Here is a 17,844-nt window from a genome sequence, read left to right on the forward strand (position 1 = left end):
TTAAGATTTATTTACATGTAGTTTCAGATTATTCATAAAGCAAAAATGTGTTTCCTCATTCTCACTTATTGTTTTCTTCAGTGATGTCAGAATGTTTTTGTATATCCCGCCATGCCCTCAGATACAACTGATAGTCCAAAGGCTCGAGACATTTTTATCACTTAAAATTCTGGAAACTTCCAGTCAATATCCACCCCCCACCCACACAGACAAAACATTCGTTTCATTTTTTATATATTATCTAATCATACATTGTAACCATATTTTATGTTTTGTTTGTGCTATTTGTTTTTTTCATCATATCCAATGAAATGTCCTTTTATTAGCTTATCACCCATCAAAACTGTGTTGTTACTTGAATCTTTCTTGTTTGACTGATTGCCCTTTCCTACAGTATAAAGACTTGGCATGCTTTTTAGCATTCCAGAGTGTATCTTTTACCTGATGACTGATCTCTAGCTAATTTAAATTGATGTAAACGCACACCCAAAATGCACACACCCAATATACTCCGTTGGGTAACTTGGGTTATAAGATTTATAAATATTAGCATGAATCCATTACTCTTTGCTGACAGTTGTAGCAACGATTCAGTCGGCAGAGTAAAAAGCATCTTTCTCCATTTTTAGAGAATTGTGGGGACACACCTTGTAGAACCCAGGGAAACTGGGATGCCTGGTCAACCAATTTATGGATTAGTCATATGGCACACAGCTAACCCTTTAAGCTAAGAAAACCCCAGTTACACAGTGTCTACAACGGATGCAAGTGGCAAGATGCAACGCGAAAAAAGACAATAGAACCCATTATAATCAGTGATTGTTGTCTACACTGGATGTGGGTCTGTACGATTCAGCGTGGCACAACACTAAACTAATGCCTTGTTCTATTTATGACGTACTCCAAGCACTCCCAATACTTCTAATATAAAGGACAAATGGATTTGCAACACGTCAACTGTGGTGTCCAATGTAGATGCGGTGATAGAATTCTAAACAAATGATCCCTAATGGTTTGCTTAACACAGGGTGTTTGCTGCAACTGGCTACAATTGACTGTTGCCACAAAACTTCTGTGGTCACATGAACCAAGATGGCAGATCACAGATTGCAGAATTTTGTTTGTTTCTTTGTAGATTCCTGCATCGGTCACTGAGATAAATGGGGATGCTAACAGATAGCTCACATCATGTGGTATATGTCTCCAGGGTGTCTACAGCGAATAGGTCTCTCTAGTGGTGATTTCTGAAAATGCACTGATTCAGTTCAAGAACTGTGAAAAGTTCAGTGATTATGGACGAAGTTCAATTCAGCTATAAAGCAGGTCTGCAGAAAACAGTGATGTCATCACCCAGCTCAGTTCTCATCCGATAGTGCCAGAGCAGTCAAATCAATAATACTGCTGAATATTAATTGTCTCCAGCTAAGCAAGCCAAAAAAAGGGGCTAGTAACACAAACTCAATCAGGTGACAGAAATGTAGGAAAAAAAACCTTGGGAGTAACCAGGATCAGTCGGTGGGCAATTATCCTCTGGCCAAATGAAGCAACATGGTGTGATTATTGTTCCAGAGCGCATCACAATTCAGATTTTGGATTTTTCATTCAGGATATTTCAACCAGTTCTTTCTGCTCAAAGGTCGGATGCATCACACTGGCATTTATAGGGAGGAGGAGCTGAAGCTGGCCATAGGGTCTGCGAAGAGGAATTTTCTGGTTATCGTGGTCTTTGCTGATCTGCTGAGGATCCAGTCGACAAAGTCTTCACAGGGGATCTGTCTCTAGAGTCTAGTTTTCAAGGTCTCCGCTGACATTCAGGGCCGTGTTTTGGTCGTCTCTGGGTGCAGGTCCACCATCTGGTCCAGATACGGAGCGGATAAGGTTAATACGGTAACCTCAGGATAAGGATGAAACAAATATATGAAATAAATGCCATTCCTTTTCCGATACATCAGGTGTTACGGGAAGTGTTCCCAGTTCCGGTTGAAATGCACTGTAGGAATGTTTTGGCATTTTAAGACTTTGTCTTAGTTCCTTGTGTTAAACATTTTCCCCGAAAGCCAAACTAACAGATTAAAATCTGACTCGGATTAATTAATCATTAATTTATTGTCCATGTGCAAGTGTTTCTTATGGCTTACTTGAATAAAAAAGGCACTCATTTAGGAACCTTGATGAGTCTCATGTATCTAATCTTATGTCTATGAGGATAGTATTATTGACTATTACTGAATTTTATGATTATTAATGACTCATTATAAGTATATTAAATATACTGTAATATGTAAATATTGTAAATATGACTCAATGTACTCAGTATATGATATTATCTACATACTGTATATGATATATTCTAATGCTATCATAAAGGACCAAAAACAAGGTCATGCATGGCACCCTTCTCAAGGAAGTTTAAATGATGTGGAATTTTTCTAGAAGCTTGGAATTTGAAAAAAATAAAGAAAAATGGTGAAAGGAAATGGTGTGAATAACCACAGCCATCTGAGATATTAAGGAAAAGAAAATCACCATGCATCGCTTTAGTAATCAGTAATAATCTAGTAAAAAGGGAGGACTCTTTGATGACATAACTAAAAACTCCACCTCCTTCAAAGACAAAAGGAGTTTGACTTCCTTCAAAATCATGACATGCATTCTGAAAACAGGACCGCTGTACAGAGGACACGGTTTTAATTGCAACACATACAGTGGTGAAGGTAATGTATTTATAATATATTGCAGGTCTACTGATCTTATGACTGCCTGGTCCATTTTATTCGAGCACATAAAGAAATGATGGCAACATTACTGCTTACTATATTTTGGCAATATGCATCTTTCTTACAGTTTGAAAAATTAGACTGGAAAGCACTCAGTTCAAATGAGTCAGTAACAATTTGACTATGAAATAGTAGTTTTTTGACCATGTGCTCTCAGTGAAAATCTTTGCTTTGGTTTTCTGTATTTTAATATTCCTTCATAGAATGGATTGTCGTGATGAGCTGACTCAGGAATAATTGTACATTTAAAGGGATAGTTCAAATGAAAATTATGTCATCATTAACTTATCCTCATGTTCGCTGAAAACCTGTATGACTTTTTTTCTTCCGCGGAACACAAAAGATGATACTTTAAAGATGTTTGAACTGTTTTTGTGCATACAATGAACACCAGTGGGGTCAAGACAACATTAGACCCACTGAATTTCATTGTATGGACTTTTTTCCAAATATCTCCTTTTGTGTTCCACAAAAATAAATGACATGAGGTTTAGTAAATTTAAACGACAACTTTAGTTTTAGTGTATTAACTGTCCTTTTTAAGGTCTGATGTGAAGATTATAGTTTTTTTAACTTTATGAATACATTTGTGTAAAATACCTACAGCACTGTGGCTTTTTCTATATTGTAAATTCTCAAGCATCAATCATTGCTTAAATATTGTCTGATATGTGTGAGGAAGACATCACTCACAGCCCATATCATGTCTGTTTTAGCAAAGAGTCAACATCATCCAAATGTCCAGAAATAAAACAGGTATGTCTGAAATTTACTGTGAACAATATAGAATGACTGGAACCAGAATAGCAGGAAAAGAGATCAGAAGAAAACATGTGTCTTATTGTCTGGTTGTACTCTTCTGCAACAGATTCAAATGCTCCATGTCACAATGAAGCACACGAAGTGTACTCAGGTTATCTGTACAAGTCCCCCCCTCCTAGCAAGATGAAAATCATGGTATAATATTTGGATTTCCTTAACACATCAAATATCAGCAGTTTACATGTATTATCTCTGCATGTCAAGTTTCATTTTCCATTGCAGAAAACATGGAAGCGTCGCTTCTTTGTGCTCACAAAGACAAACGAAAGCAGCCATGAGCTAAAATACTACAAATCCACTGAGAGAGACAGATGTATACAATCCATAGCGGTTTCTACGTAAGACGAAATCTGCTGAATACTTTTCAAATGAGCAAAAATTATAAATATATTATATAATTTTTTTTTTTTCCATGTAGAATCACACTGCTGTATATGCGCCCTGAATCACATTCAGCGTTTGAATGGATCTGCAAAAACTTCAGGTGCTCTGCATCCTCTGTGCTCTTCATGAAAGCAGAAGATCCAAAAGAGAAGGTCCAAAGAGAATATTTCTTCATTGGAGACCCCAGGTTTGCTATGACTATCATTGCTTTACCATAAAGGCCAGTAAATAAAGGCTAGTTGTTTTAGTGCTGTTATATGATCTGTTGTTTTCAGTGAGGAGGTGGATAGATGGTTCAATGCTTTATCCGGGGTTGCGAAGGTTAGACTTTTTACCTAATATGAAAAGCTGTAATCAGTACGGTCTTTGAATAAATCATTTTTTATTCAAATTATATATTAAATGTTTGACATTTTAAAATGTACTACAATTGCATTTTTTTATATATATATTTTAACTAATCAATGTAATTTGATGGGTCTTATACAGTTAATTTTCAAAATTGTGTTCATAGAATATCAAATCTGAGTCACAAACTGAACCTCAGATCATGACAGAATCCAACTCTAGTGACCAAAATCCCCGTGACCCTGGAGAGGTAAATCATCAACATTGCTTTCACATTCTTATGTGTGACTGTAATTCAATTCCCATAACTGTCTAAATTATTTCTGAGTTGTACCTCTTCTTAACTGTAGACTAAAGTTGATAGACGACCCCCATTGCCACCCAGGACGAAGTCAGCATCTAATGGTGTTACCACTCAGCACGGTCAATGTAGCCAACCACCCAAGAACAGCTCATCTGCAACAGAGGTATTGTATAGTTAAAACAATAAAAACACGCTCTCACATATAAAAAACAAACACTTACTCATGATTCATTCTGACTATAAAAAACCCATACCTTTGTTTGACGATGTATAGGAAACCGAGACTGCAGAGGACAGCAATGAGGACAGCAATGAGGACATGTCATCTGGGTATGACAAACACATTCTAGATTTAAACGTCCTTTACCTCTCTTTAACCTGTTAGACAGTGATTGTTGTTCCTCGAAAGGTAAAATTACTCTGTAGATTTATCTTCTTGAATAACCATCTAATAAGGTGGACCCATTTGTCTTAAATTTGCTGCTCATTTGATTTCCGTCTTTTGAAATTGTTAATGTTGCAATGAATGTATGAAAGCTTGTTTGTGGTAATCAAGAGTCATTTTGCTAAGTCTTTTATAAATGTGCTCTGCATGCAGATGAGTTCACTGATTTTTAGACGCCTGGTTTTATAGACTTTACTGGCTGCTGATCAGTGCTATAAATAATAAATGATAATTATTTGTTTCTATCTCAAGGCAGAGTGTGACTGGTTCATCTGAAGGCAGTCTGTTGGATTGTGTCACAAAAGCCTTAGATTCTTTGACACCGCAAACCGAGTCAGACAGGTAGCCTACTAAACACACTGACAAAGGCAAAAAATACCCTAGAGGATAAAATCATATAAAGCTTAGTGTAAACTATGTTCTTATGTAGTTTTCAATTTCTGTAAATTTCAGCACCACCATAATGAGTCATCAATCAATGTCATCCCAGAATTTGTGTAATGCAAGAAACCAGAACAATAACTCTGAAAACACTTGCTTTGACTCTAATGGAATCTGTGCCTCCTCTAAGATGAGCGGGTCAGTTCCAGACAAGAAATGATTTATGCCTTATCAGTATGTCGAAAATATATCTTTTGTACTGTTTCTAAATATATCTTTAGTATCTGTTGAAGAGCAATTAGATAGAAAACAACAGTTTGAAAATATCATAACACTGTAGAATTTAGTTGTCAATCAACTGTGATGACATTTTGACATGTTTTCCATTCCTCAGTGAAACGCACACCCTTATCGAGAAGGAAATCTGCGTAAATCATCGAGATCTGAAAAGCTTGATCTTTACAGAGGAGGCGGGCAAACCATGGTACAGTTCTCACAGATAAATTAAGACAAGTCATTGCTCTATAGATACTCTGTCTGCTGAAAAACTTCAAATATTGAGTTGAAATATTGGTTTTTGAGCTAAGTTCATGCAAGCTTGCTTGGGTGTATGTAACAACTACAATAATACAATATATTAGGGCCGGGCAATGATGCAAATTCACAAATTGATTCGATTTTGATTTACAAGCTTGTGATTCAATTCGATTTCAATTCAATTCGATATCGTTTTCAGGCCTATCAGTAACAGATGGCAAATTTCCTCCATCTGAAAGGAAAAAGGAAAGGGAAAGGAAGGAAAAATAAATAAATAATGCTCTAAAAACTATACAGGGAACCTCAGTTGACATCACTAAAGATTAAAATGTTAAAACTTGTACACTGAAAAAAAAATTCAGGTCTCCAATTGAACATTTTCTAGTGACCGATCACATCTCAATTTTTCAGTTGGCCAAATTGAATTTCTGTGAATTGATGCAATTTAATTCACAGAAATTCAATTTGGCCAACTAAAAATTTTAGATGTGATCAGTCACTACAAAATGTTCAATTGGAGACCTGATTTTTTTTTTTACAGTGTATGGGCTACTTGCGTTTAAATTACACATAAGGACGATTTTATAGTATCATTATAATAAAACATTTTCATTACATAATTTTTACATAGTTTCTTTTTTTTTATTTAAACATAATTTTTAAATGAATTTATTCAAACATGCACTGTTTGTAAATGTTCCTCTCAAGGCTACATTTTTCTATCTGACTAATGAGTTTTGGGCCATTGAATGGATTTTCTGAGGTAACATTACTTGGCATTGTTTACAAGCTGCATGTTTTATCGATGTCTTTCCGCGGTTGAAACACTGAGTGATTTCATGCGACATACGGAATAAATTGCCTTGTATTTTTCATCATAATTTCTGATGTTCATTCAAGTTTATTTTGAGCTGTAACAAGCGGAAGAGATTAAGCGTTAGACTGAAGAATTATAGCGGCCTGTCACACCACATTAAAGAGCTCCAAAATTGTATTTGTAGTTTGAATTTCATTATAAAATGGACAGAATTCGAAAGCTGAGACTTAGTTTCATATCATAAGTTACAAAGCTTATTGCGATTTATTGGATGGGGGCGCGCTACAATGTTCCGTTCATCCATCATCTGAAAACAGCATGGACTGAAAGATAGATCCTTGGTATTTAAGAATCAATATTGGTTCTTTAAAATGAGAATCAAATAAAATCGCAAAATGATTTACCCAGTCCTACTAACTAGCCATCCATCTGTCTGTGTGTGTGTGTGTGTGTGTGTGTGTGCGCGTGTGTGTGTGTGTGTGTATAAATAATAAATAATTATATTTTTCGAAGCCACTTGTGTCCCCTCAAAATAAATGATGTTTAAGTTGTTATTTTCCTCCACATCTCTTTTCCTGCAGTGTGTCTAAGTGTCAGCAGACTCAGGACTCATGTCTGTTCCATAAGGGGGATCAGATCCTGGCTGTCAATGACCTGTTGACAGACACAGTGGAGGAGATGCACACATACCTAAGAAGACTAAGCAAGGATATGGTAGTCATGAGTCAGAGTACAAGAATGCTTTTGTAAATGTAATCAGGGCTACAACTAAAGTTTAACTCTTTTTGCTCCCCTTTCAGGTTAAACTGACCATCGGACGGCTCCCAGGCTCCGTCCCTCTACATTCTGAACCCTGCTGAGGACAAAAACAAAACGACCTAATCTCACAGCACATTACTGATCTTCTTCATCAGATTTTTTCAGGCCCTTCTATTATCTCTTCATCAATGTGAAAGTTTCTCCTGCATTTTTCTCAGTGGGTAACAGCACTGCGCTGGAGATCAGTTGACAGTGATTTAAAACAGAATGAGCTGATAAAGTGTTCTCAGTGATATCTCAGGAATGTCCACAGTGAAGTTAATGAGGTAGAAGAAACAAATGTACACGTTTTAATAGAAATTTCTTCTAGCAGTTAATAAATGTTGGGACAGCATTAAAGATATGTTGAACAGTATTTTGATGTTATTTTTAAATGTGAATCTGTGTACTGAAGTGCAAGTATATTGTAACCACATGGTGGCACACTGACACAAACTGAATTATTTTAAAACTTAATCTTGTTATTCTTATATCATTCATGTATATGTATAGCAGCGGCACTGAAACTTGTAACAAATCCAAGTGTATTTTTTTTACTACATTGAAATGAGATTCGGATATTACTAAAACTAAAATCTTGAACTACTGATTACCTACTAAAGAACTGTTGAGCATGTGTATTAAAATGCATTACTTTTCTTACAGGAAAATGTATGATCTTGTATGTACACAAGTATGAAATAAATATGCAATTCAGAGAATAAAATCATTAGTGCATGTGTGAAACGAGTGTAGAGTGGATAGAATTTATTTCCTTTAGAAACGTATAAAAGCATCAGAGTAAAAAAAACCCTCCTAAAATAAGAGGGCATATGTGGTCCATTCCATCATTGGCAAGGTAAAAACAGGCAGGGGAGCCATTAGTAACAGGAAACACTATTAACCATCATGCAACCAGCACTTAAATGGAAGGTTGAAAGTAAAGTCCCTTTTTTTCAAATGTGAGAAGGCAGCCCAAAACGCTCACATTAGAAATGGTCCACCGAGTGGTCCAATCAATAAAGGCACCATCTGACTGTCTGGCCAAATGTTTGATTGTGGATGTCAGTTTACTTTATTGCCTTGTTCCACAGCTTGAGCTTCTCAGGGCACATGGTGTTGAGCTAAGGTTTCTGGGTTCAGTCTGCCACTCATAGAAGAAGCCCTCCATGGCTTTCCTGCTCTTCCAGCTGCCCACATTCACAGTGGGGATGATCTTTCTCGGCTGCAGCCACTGCACAAAACGCTTCAGCTCTAGATAACTGCTGTGCTCGCTGTAGGGAATACCTGGAACAGATAAGTATAGAGTAGGAAAATATCTTTCAAAATCTTTGAAATGCTGGGAAAAACTATTTATATAAAAATTGCTTGTCATCTTCAAAAGTCTGTGAACCAACAATAATTTCTGCTGCTCAAGCAGAGTCATATTCTAGCCTTTTGTACCATTATTTTACAAGTATGGTGTCTGCTGTCTGAAGTAACAAGCACAAATTCACATTAATTCCGATGTCGAACGTCTCAGATTCCAGCAGAGCTGGTGAAATAAGATGCATCTACTGCTTGAGGCAGCACCTGGTATGGCTGAAGATCGCTGATATTCTGAAATTAAAAACCCTGGGCTTGCGAAATCTGACATCTTGAGTTTTTCTCTGGGTCAAATCACATCTGCTGATTCTGTTAATACAAGGCATGATGTTCTTAGCCTGAAACGACATTCAGCATTTCTAACAACTTCAGCAAGGGAGAAGAAAAAAAATCAATATAATGTAATTACATTCCACATACGAAGCCATTAGGTATAATCTTGTCAGTTAGTGGAACAGAATGACAAGGCTGTGTTGTGTCTACACTGAAAATCAGTTTAATCGAAAGCAATCCTTTGTAAGATCTTATTAAGGAAGGGATGGTGTGACATATCAATAAAACATTTTCTGTATTTATTTATTTTTTGGTTATAGGCATGTCTAAGCAAAATGGAGCAACCCTATTAAAATGACATAAAACTGTCAAATTGAGAAACATAATACGGTGTATTTTATTTGCTTTGTCAAATGCCTTTTCCCATTTTGATTTAAAAGGATGACAAAAATACTCACTCATTTTGCCTGGGGCTCTTAAAGTCACCAGACAAAATAGAGGGTATTTTTTCCTCTTATGAAAACAAAATGCAAATACTGTATTACAGAAACAACCCCTTCTGTTGTACATCCACTTCTCTAACTGCTCCTAAACACTGCACTTGCTATAATGAATCAGATAAATACAATCATTATATAAAATCCTTTATAAATAGTACATACACATACCATAGATACTGATTTTCCCTTGGGTCTGAGGTTGAATGTCTTCCACTCTAACAGTTTGGTTGAAGGTCCAGCCTGTTGGTTTGAAGGCCACTAGCTGGTCATACTTCCTGGAGAACTTATTCAAGTGTGTCTGCAGGTTCTGTACAGTCAAGAAAGGCCAGTTGTGAAAACATGAAAGGAAAAATTGAAAACATAATTAAAAAAATAATTCCTTTTGCGAGTTTATATCTCGCATATTGCATAATTATATTTTCTTTTTTTAATCAGAATTGTGAGATAAAAAGTCACAAATTACCTTTATTTTTTATTCAGTGGTAAAAACAAGCTTCCATAGAAAGTGCATGTGCAGTCATGAATATGTATTATTTCTTCTAGGATAAGGCGACGCAGTCTCATGAATAATTATGAGAAAACAACGCATCATCAATGTACTAGTCTGGAGTGTTTTGCCACGACACATTCTGTAAAATTGCAGCACTCTTATTGCAGTGGGACCAGTTTAACCAGTGTTTGTTGAGGTGCAGTTACATGAAATCCATTTTATGGGTTCCATTTCACATCTGTTTTATGGACAGGCTTCACAGTGTCACAGTTAGATGCATATTAAGTGATTTCTTTAGATTTAAAGCAGAATTTACTTATTTATTTTGATTTATTATTTATATTTATATATTTTTTCTTTTTTGCCACCCCAATTAAATCACTGGGTCTTACATGGCCACTCCTGAAAAAAAAAAGGTCTGGCTACATCCCTGTGCAAACGTAATAAATGCAAATGTGAAAATACAATGCGGTTCAAAAGTTCAGGGTCAGTAAGAATATTTCTTTAAAGAAATTAATACTTTTATGCAAAAAAATGTAATAAAAGTAAAGACTTTTATAATGTTACAAAATATTTTCATTTCAAATAAATTCTGTTCTTATGAACTTTCTATTTATCAAAGCGTCCTGGAAAAATATTTCCACAAAAATATTAAGCAGCATAACGTTTACAACACTGATTAAAAAAAATGATGATCGGAGTAAAATTCAGCTTTGTTATAACAGGAATAAATTTTAAAACATTACCGGTAATTACATTTTTTTTTTATTGTAATATTTCACAATATTACAGTATATTTGGTGACAATAAGTAACTTCTTTCAAAAACATTAAAAAAAAAATCTCACTTTTAAATGGTAGGGTATACAGAAAAAACTTGCAGGGTAATCAAAGTCAATGATGCCACATTGCAATCAGCTTCTTTCTTCTTTCTTTCTTTCTTTTCAATTTACATAATGACTTTTCAATGTTGCTGGAAAAGAAAATGTGGTGCAATTTACAATTAACCTCTTCTTGCAATTTTTCCTCCTTCCTGTCATGGGCATTAAAACAAGTTTCTCATTGGGAACAGCTCCGATATTGCTCTGAATCAACATCTACACTGGCATGGGTGAGAAAAGTGGCTTATAATGGTTTAGGGCACATCATATAACTAATCTTTATTATCTGCAACCGTCTCATTAGAATTTACTTTCTCTCAGACTCAATCAGTGCTACCGCTGCCAGAACTGCTGCGTTGGCACTTGGTCTCTGTAATTAGAATCGTAATTTTTTCCTCCAACATTAGCATAAACGCGCCGTCAAGGAAATTTAAGATAACACTGAACTCTGCATGAATTTTAAACACCAAATTGAATAAGTAAACATAGCCTCATTGATTGTGTTTAGCATAATCAGCTCTTTTTATACACTTAGGAATTCAAACAGCAAAAATTACAGATAATAAAAATTGCATTTCTTAATTCATTACTGACGAGTCGCAGAAGTTTTAAATGCAGTTCAACTCACTTTAAAATTGAGCTGCATCATAGGAAGCACATGCACCTGGGCCGCCTGCCAGTCTGTAGTGATGCGCCAGCCAATCTCCTCGGACTCCAGGCAGCACATGGTGTTATACTTATCCTTGGACAAACATACTTTAGAGCCTAACACTTCCGATACAGCTAGAGGAACAGGTGAGACAGGTAAAAAAAAATGCTTATACATCTCTATAAACACAAGGAATAAAAAATGAGTCTGTTTGGGATTTGGAAAGAAGTTGTAATATAGTAAGACAGTCAAGAGATTTCATATTAATGGAGAGCGGAGATAACAGTCCACAGTGGGACACTTTGTGATCAGAGCTTTAGAAGTAAATGAGCATAGGACATTAATCATGGATTCATCTTATAAAGTGAACAAAGTCAGTCAGACAAACGGTTGAACAAGAACTTTTCAAAGTCAATTTAGGACAGCATCTGCAAACCATTTTAATTTATATGAACCTCATTCATGATGGTCACGGTTTATAGAAAGGCGAACAATCTGTCCTTTCAAGAGTGGATAAAGTATCACAAGGCCTACAAGAGGTCTGGGCAAAGCAGGACAACATTGTTAACTCACCTAGAAAGACCTTTTCTTTCCCAACTGAGTAGGTGCCACACACCACAAGTGTACGAGGGTTCAGTGTGACCTGTTCAAAAGCCGTGTTTACAGCAAAGGTGATGACTTCCTGTTGAGTGGGAAAGGTATACTCTGGGCTGCAATACCTATGGATGAAAAGGTTTTTAGTTTTTTTTAATCGCATTTAACATCGGTCTCAGTTGATGTGATCAAAAGTGGTCAGCAGAGATACACTGACACAAGAGAAACAGAATGCATAACAGAAAAGTAGCTTTGTTAGTAGGGAACTCACGTTGTGTCTAGATAGAGGGTCTGTATCCTAAGACCCTGCAGCTCTGGGTAGCGCTCCATGGACGGATCAGCCCGGAAGTCACCTGTGTGGAGTACCTTCTGGCCATCTGGCAGCACAAATAGCAACATGGCTGCCCCGGGACAGCTGGGGGGGGGGGGGCAGTTATAGTAAATTAAAGTCTTGTATGAACAGTCCAAAAAAATTATAATAATGTTACACAAGAAAAAAAAATAGGGTCCTGCAATAAAGAAATAAAATTGGCTTCAAACATTCATTAGTTAGAAGATACACTCACTGATTAGCATCCAGGAAAGTGACCTTTACTCCTTGTACTATACACTCTGTGTTCATTGGTAGAACATGAACATACTGCTCATCCACCTTCAGCTTGGTCTTCACAAGGTTACCGGTTACCTGCCATGATTAACACCAGTTTGTCATGAAAAATAAGAATAAATCGTCCCTGACACCATCACTGAAGAAAAAACTGAAAAATATTTTTCTACTGTTTCATGGCATTTTGCTTTCCCCATTTTCCAAGTCCCCTTTTAAAGGTTTCTTGTGCCAAAAGGTTTTCCCTTTTCTACCCTTGTCTAACCCTTATACACTGATTGACATGTAAATCTATGAGATTTTATGCTAATGTTTTGACAATTCTGATATCATAACCATGAAATTTCCGCAGCTTAGGGATAGTTCACCCAAAAATGAAAACTCTGATATAATTTACTCACCCTAAGGTTGATTTAAAATTGTATGAACTTCTTTCTTCTGTGGAGCATAAAAGAAAAGTCTCCAGTTGTTTGGTTCCAAACATTCTTCAAAATATCTTCCTTTGTGTTTCACAGAAGAAAGGTTTGGAACAAATAATGTCAATTTTCATTTCTGGGTGAACTACAGTATCCCTTGTTTCTTGGAAGGTAGCTTTTCATTTTGAATGTTATGAATGTAGTATTTCTACACAGTAAATTCATGTGTTAAAGGAACACGCCAACTTTTTGGGACTTCAGCTTATTCCCCGTATCCCCCAGAGTTAGATAAGTCCATACATACCACTCTCATCTCCGTGCGTGCCATAACTCTGTCTGACACACTCACTGCTAGCCTAGCTTAGCACAAAGACTGGAGGTAAATGGCTCCAGCTAGCCTACTGCTCAATAAGTGACAAAATAACACCAACATTTTCCTATTTACATGTTGTGATCACTGATGTGTATAGATACATTGTGTACTAAGACCGACGGAAAATGAAAAGTTGCGATTTTCTATGTCTAGAGGTGGGTGTGTCAGACAGAGTTATGGCATGCACGGAGATGAGAATGGTATGTATGGACTTATCTAACTCAAACTCTAACTCCCAAAAAGTCAGCGTGTTCCTTTAAGGCTGATTTATACTTCTGCGTCAAAAACACGCTATGAAACGCTGTCAAGAGCATGTCAAACCAAAGGGTGGCGATATAACCCTAACCGTAAAGCCATGTTGACCAATCAGAATCCTGAAAAAAGGCCATTGTCATAATCATAGTCCTGCGTAGTATTGCATTCTGATGTCTGTTTTGCAATATAATGGGAGAACTGTGCATGTATCTGTATACATGTGATAAGCCCAGTTAGATCAGTTATTAGGAGCTATATTTTGGCTACGTCCGCTATTGCACAGACTTGCCTCATGTAAACACTAGGCACATCATGTCACTGAGGCACAAACAGACTTTTTTCAGGATTTTCTGGAGGATATTGGAGCTTAAGCTTTAATTTCTACATTTCCATAACTGTTTATTTCACACGGACATAATGAATTGTTCTGCATCTGCAAGAGTGTGGACGGGCTTTTGATATCGCGGCTCTACTTCCTGCTCTCTACTGCGCAGACTCCGGTCCCGAGGTCACTACTGACACTACTGAGATGTCAGCGCCATATTCAGACGTCCGGCGGCTTCACTTTTCTTCAGCGGAAAAGAATGAAGACACGTCGCCCATATTTTTTTACACTGGTGTGGATGAACAGCCAAACCACATAGAAAAAGCTGCGGTTTTGAAAATACCCGTGTTCATGTGGACAGGACCTAAATAGCAAGGAAAATCATGTTTTCATGGTTTTTAAAGTGAAATGAGGCAGGGAGACGTACTTTGTTACAATAGATGGGGAAGACAGAGTTTTTCTTCAAGCCACCATAGTGGTCCGAGTGGAAGTGAGTGAGAAAGTAGGCTGTGACACCTTCAACAGTCCCATACTGAAAAGCATCCACAGCAAATCCAGTTCCTGAACAGAGAAAAATCATATGATAGTACAATAGACCAAAACACCGTCCTTCAAGCTAAACAATATTTGAGCTATATCATAGCAACAATAAATATATTTACACACAATCTGGTACATTAAAGTTCTGGCACATCTGTTAAGACATGAAGTATTAGTGCCCATATAATCATAACAATTGGTATTAAGTAGGTCAAAACAAAAGCATTAAAGCGGTTCACAAACCAGGAATTTTCTTGTAGAACGGACAGCGCTTGGGCTCCTCGGGATATCCATCTGTCGCTCTTCCTCTGTTCCATCTTTTCCACCCCTCTGCCCTCCCTCCTCTCTTTCCTTCTGTTTGCGTGGGCCTAGTTGTACCATCTTCTGCAGCAGACGAAACACTGGACACTTCAGATGGTGCTTTGGTCTTCCTACGCTGTCTACCCTGCCTAGCATCTTCCCCCTGAGCTTCTGAAATCATCGCTTTCCTAGACCCTTGCTGATCGGCCTCTCTGACCGTTGCCTCCTCAGCCTTTTTTTCGCTCAATGGCTTCAGGCCGAAAAACACTCCAATGTCTATTTGCTTTAATCCAGAGGGTCCTGTCTTAGTCCTCCTAGGAGCCATAGATGGTGTTTTCTGAGTTATGGATAGGTCTGTTTGGGTGGAAGACAACTCTTGGTTTATGAAAGTGGAGTTAACTTCCTCATAAGTTGAAGCCAAACTGTTGACACTTGCAGGATTAGATATGCAATCCCGAAGACGTTCTAATACCAAACTTTGGGGTGATGGTAGCTGGGAGTTTGGACCTTCATTGTTTGTTGTGCCATGTGTTCCCATTGATTGAGAATGGGAAACACCTGTGGAACTGGAAGTGGTCATGTGATTATCTGGTGCTAACGATGTCTGCAGTTTCTCACAGGTGTCTAATGAGTTTTTGTCTGGCCCATGTTCCCTGTTTCTAGTTTCATATTCGTCCAGCATATCAAACAACAGATCATCATCTTCATCGCTGAACAGTTTAAGAGAATCATTATCAACTTCATTTGCATCTTCCTGCATTGCAGTACTGTGAAGTATCTCTTTATTGTTTTTTTGCATCCTATGCTCCTCAACCACATCTGGAAGCTCGGAGAGGGGAGAGTAGGAGATATAATCATCATCATCATTACATTCAAAGAGCTCTTCTTTAACCTTGTTAGTCAGCGTTTGAACAACACTCATTTTCGACTCCTGTGATGAACTCTGGGACTGAGATCTTTTGATGGAAGGAGACCACCCTTTCTTTTTCTTGATATCCTCAGTGTTAGGGGAGCGCAAAAGCAGCAGAGCATTGCTCTGGGTGGGAGTTCCCTTCGGCAGATCACCAGGGGTTGAGTTTTGGCTGGATGAAGCAGATGCATTCAGTTTACTATCCAGTAAGCTCTCCGTACCAGTTGTACGAGCAACATTATTAACTGACTTCAAGCTGAAGTTTGAGATGCTTTGGATCGTGCAGTCGTTCAACGCTCGACTCTGAGCGAGCAGAGAATGGCTGTACCTCTTGTAATGATTGGGAATGGAGGATGTACATTGAAGACCATCTGGACATTCTGTAACATCAGAAGATAAAAAAAAAATCTTAAATATTATACAATCGTATTCTCACAAACATTGAACGTTAAGGTTTTAAAATCTCACACCCAATTCAGTGCATGGACAATTGTACTCAGAGTTCTCGAACCTTAGGATCAATGAATTTCCATGACTTTTCTAATTCATGTAACAAATATATCTATCTATTTGCAGAAATCATGCATATTATTTACTGCCTAAATTCAATAGTATAATATCATATACTGCAGATCAGCTTTATATTGGCCATCATCTCATTGCTCACCATGATATCGGCAAACAAAATATCCATATTAACTGATTACTACTGATAATTACATAGATGATTTTATATATATATATATATAATTACATATATATAATATATAATAATAATTATTATTTATTTTTATTTCTATTTTTTGCTAAATCATTAATAAAAGATTGTGTTCACCAACAGTTTCTAGCCAACAATATATTTTAGAGCTGAGAATAATGAGCTAGTGAGTTGAATCTGGTGTGTAACAAAATGGTTTGGACATCCACAAATGTGCAGTGTGGGGAGGGCATCCAGGAGAAAGACTATAAATCTTTGAATTTATAATAAATAAGTAAAAAAAGAAAATTACCTTTACAATTGTCAACAGGGGTATCTAAGCATTCTGCAACATGCCATTGTTGAGACTGAACCACCAAAATGGAAAATGGCATTTGACAGACAGGACAGAAGCCTCCTGACTGAGGGTCTGTATCCTGGACATCCTGAGAAAGTTTCCCATGATTCCCGTCCAGATATCCTGAGCTCACAGTGTTATTGGGAGCCGTGTTGCTATTTTGGTCAGTGTGTGTTTCAGCACTGTTGACTTTATTTTTTTGCACTGATGTCCCAGGGTTGCTATCCTTTCTCCTCTTTGTCCCACGTTCCCTTGATATCTGTGATTTGCAGCTTCGTTTTTTGGTCTTCTTAAGAGGTTTATAATCCCAGATGTCATTCTCAGAGCCGCTCTGAGACATTTGTAAATATTAACAGATTCTACTGGTTTGTTTTGAACATAGTTGTTTTGTAACATCACATTCATGGTCCCTTAATGCAAAACGCAACCGCACAAAGACCGTATCATGCAGAAAGTCATCCCGACACAAAAAGCCTTCAGAAAAGTGAATTTTCTAAACAAAACCCGTTAAAACTAAATGGAAAATAAATCCGACCACTATATTTCGTCATTGCACTTACCGCCACCGTTGAAAGCGTATATTTTCATATTGATGTTCGCATTTTCCATATTGCAAAATATATCGAGTAACGTTAATTTCATAAGGCTTTCAGGACCTTTATTCACAGATTTAATAAACACATTATTGTATAGTATTTTGAA

At 37.1% G+C, this 17,844-nt stretch overlaps 2 protein-coding genes across 3 annotated transcripts; one reads left to right on the forward strand and one right to left on the reverse strand.

The window, feature by feature from the left end:
- Positions 1-2,455: 2,455 nt before the first annotated feature.
- plekhs1.1 (pleckstrin homology domain containing S1, tandem duplicate 1) lies at positions 2,456-8,362 on the forward strand. 2 transcript variants are annotated; one of them, XM_079801591.1, is made up of 14 exons: positions 2,456-2,714; positions 3,494-3,533; positions 3,646-3,734; positions 3,822-3,937; positions 4,018-4,170; positions 4,259-4,304; positions 4,498-4,581; positions 4,682-4,798; positions 4,910-4,965; positions 5,333-5,422; positions 5,534-5,659; positions 5,856-5,945; positions 7,397-7,529; positions 7,616-8,362. In XM_079801591.1, the coding sequence occupies exons 2-14, from the start codon at positions 3,515-3,517 to the stop codon at positions 7,673-7,675; spliced, it is 1,179 nt and encodes a 392-aa protein (XP_079657717.1). In that variant the 5' UTR covers positions 2,456-2,714; positions 3,494-3,514; the 3' UTR covers positions 7,676-8,362. The 2 variants fall into 2 exon arrangements, with proteins under 2 accessions (XP_079657717.1, XP_079657718.1); XM_079801592.1 differs by lacking the exon at positions 5,534-5,659 and having other exon boundaries at positions 2,642-2,714; positions 7,616-8,357.
- On the reverse strand, positions 7,898-17,720 carry dclre1a (DNA cross-link repair 1A (PSO2 homolog, S. cerevisiae)). Its single transcript, XM_079801589.1, has 9 exons — positions 17,098-17,720; positions 15,121-16,467; positions 14,765-14,898; positions 12,931-13,049; positions 12,636-12,779; positions 12,344-12,489; positions 11,750-11,904; positions 9,920-10,058; positions 7,898-8,900 (listed from the first exon to the last, which is right to left on the reverse strand). The coding sequence occupies exons 1-9, from the start codon at positions 17,480-17,482 to the stop codon at positions 8,689-8,691; spliced, it is 2,781 nt and encodes a 926-aa protein (XP_079657715.1). The 5' UTR covers positions 17,483-17,720; the 3' UTR covers positions 7,898-8,688.
- Positions 17,721-17,844: the final 124 nt, after the last annotated feature.

The sequence above is a fragment of the Gobio gobio genome (assembly GCF_949357685.1).
Source record: "Gobio gobio genome assembly, chromosome: 20".
Taxonomy (NCBI): Eukaryota; Metazoa; Chordata; class Actinopteri; order Cypriniformes; family Gobionidae; genus Gobio; species Gobio gobio.

Coding starts and splice junctions, on each gene's coding strand:
- plekhs1.1 (XM_079801591.1), top strand. Junction 4,305..4,497: donor CTTTATCCGGGGTTGCGAAG/GTTAGACTTTTT, acceptor TTGTGTTCATAG/AATATCAAATCTGAGTCACA. Junction 4,966..5,332: donor AATGAGGACATGTCATCTGG/GTATGACAAACA, acceptor TTCTATCTCAAG/GCAGAGTGTGACTGGTTCAT.
- dclre1a (XM_079801589.1), bottom strand. CDS start 17,482: ATGTCTCAGAGCGGCTCTGAGAATGACATCTGGGATTATAAACCTCTT. Junction 16,468..17,097: donor CCCTGTTGACAATTGTAAAG/GTAATTTTCTTT, acceptor CTGATGTTACAG/AATGTCCAGATGGTCTTCAA. Junction 10,059..11,749: donor TGATGCAGCTCAATTTTAAA/GTGAGTTGAACT, acceptor TTGACTGTACAG/AACCTGCAGACACACTTGAA.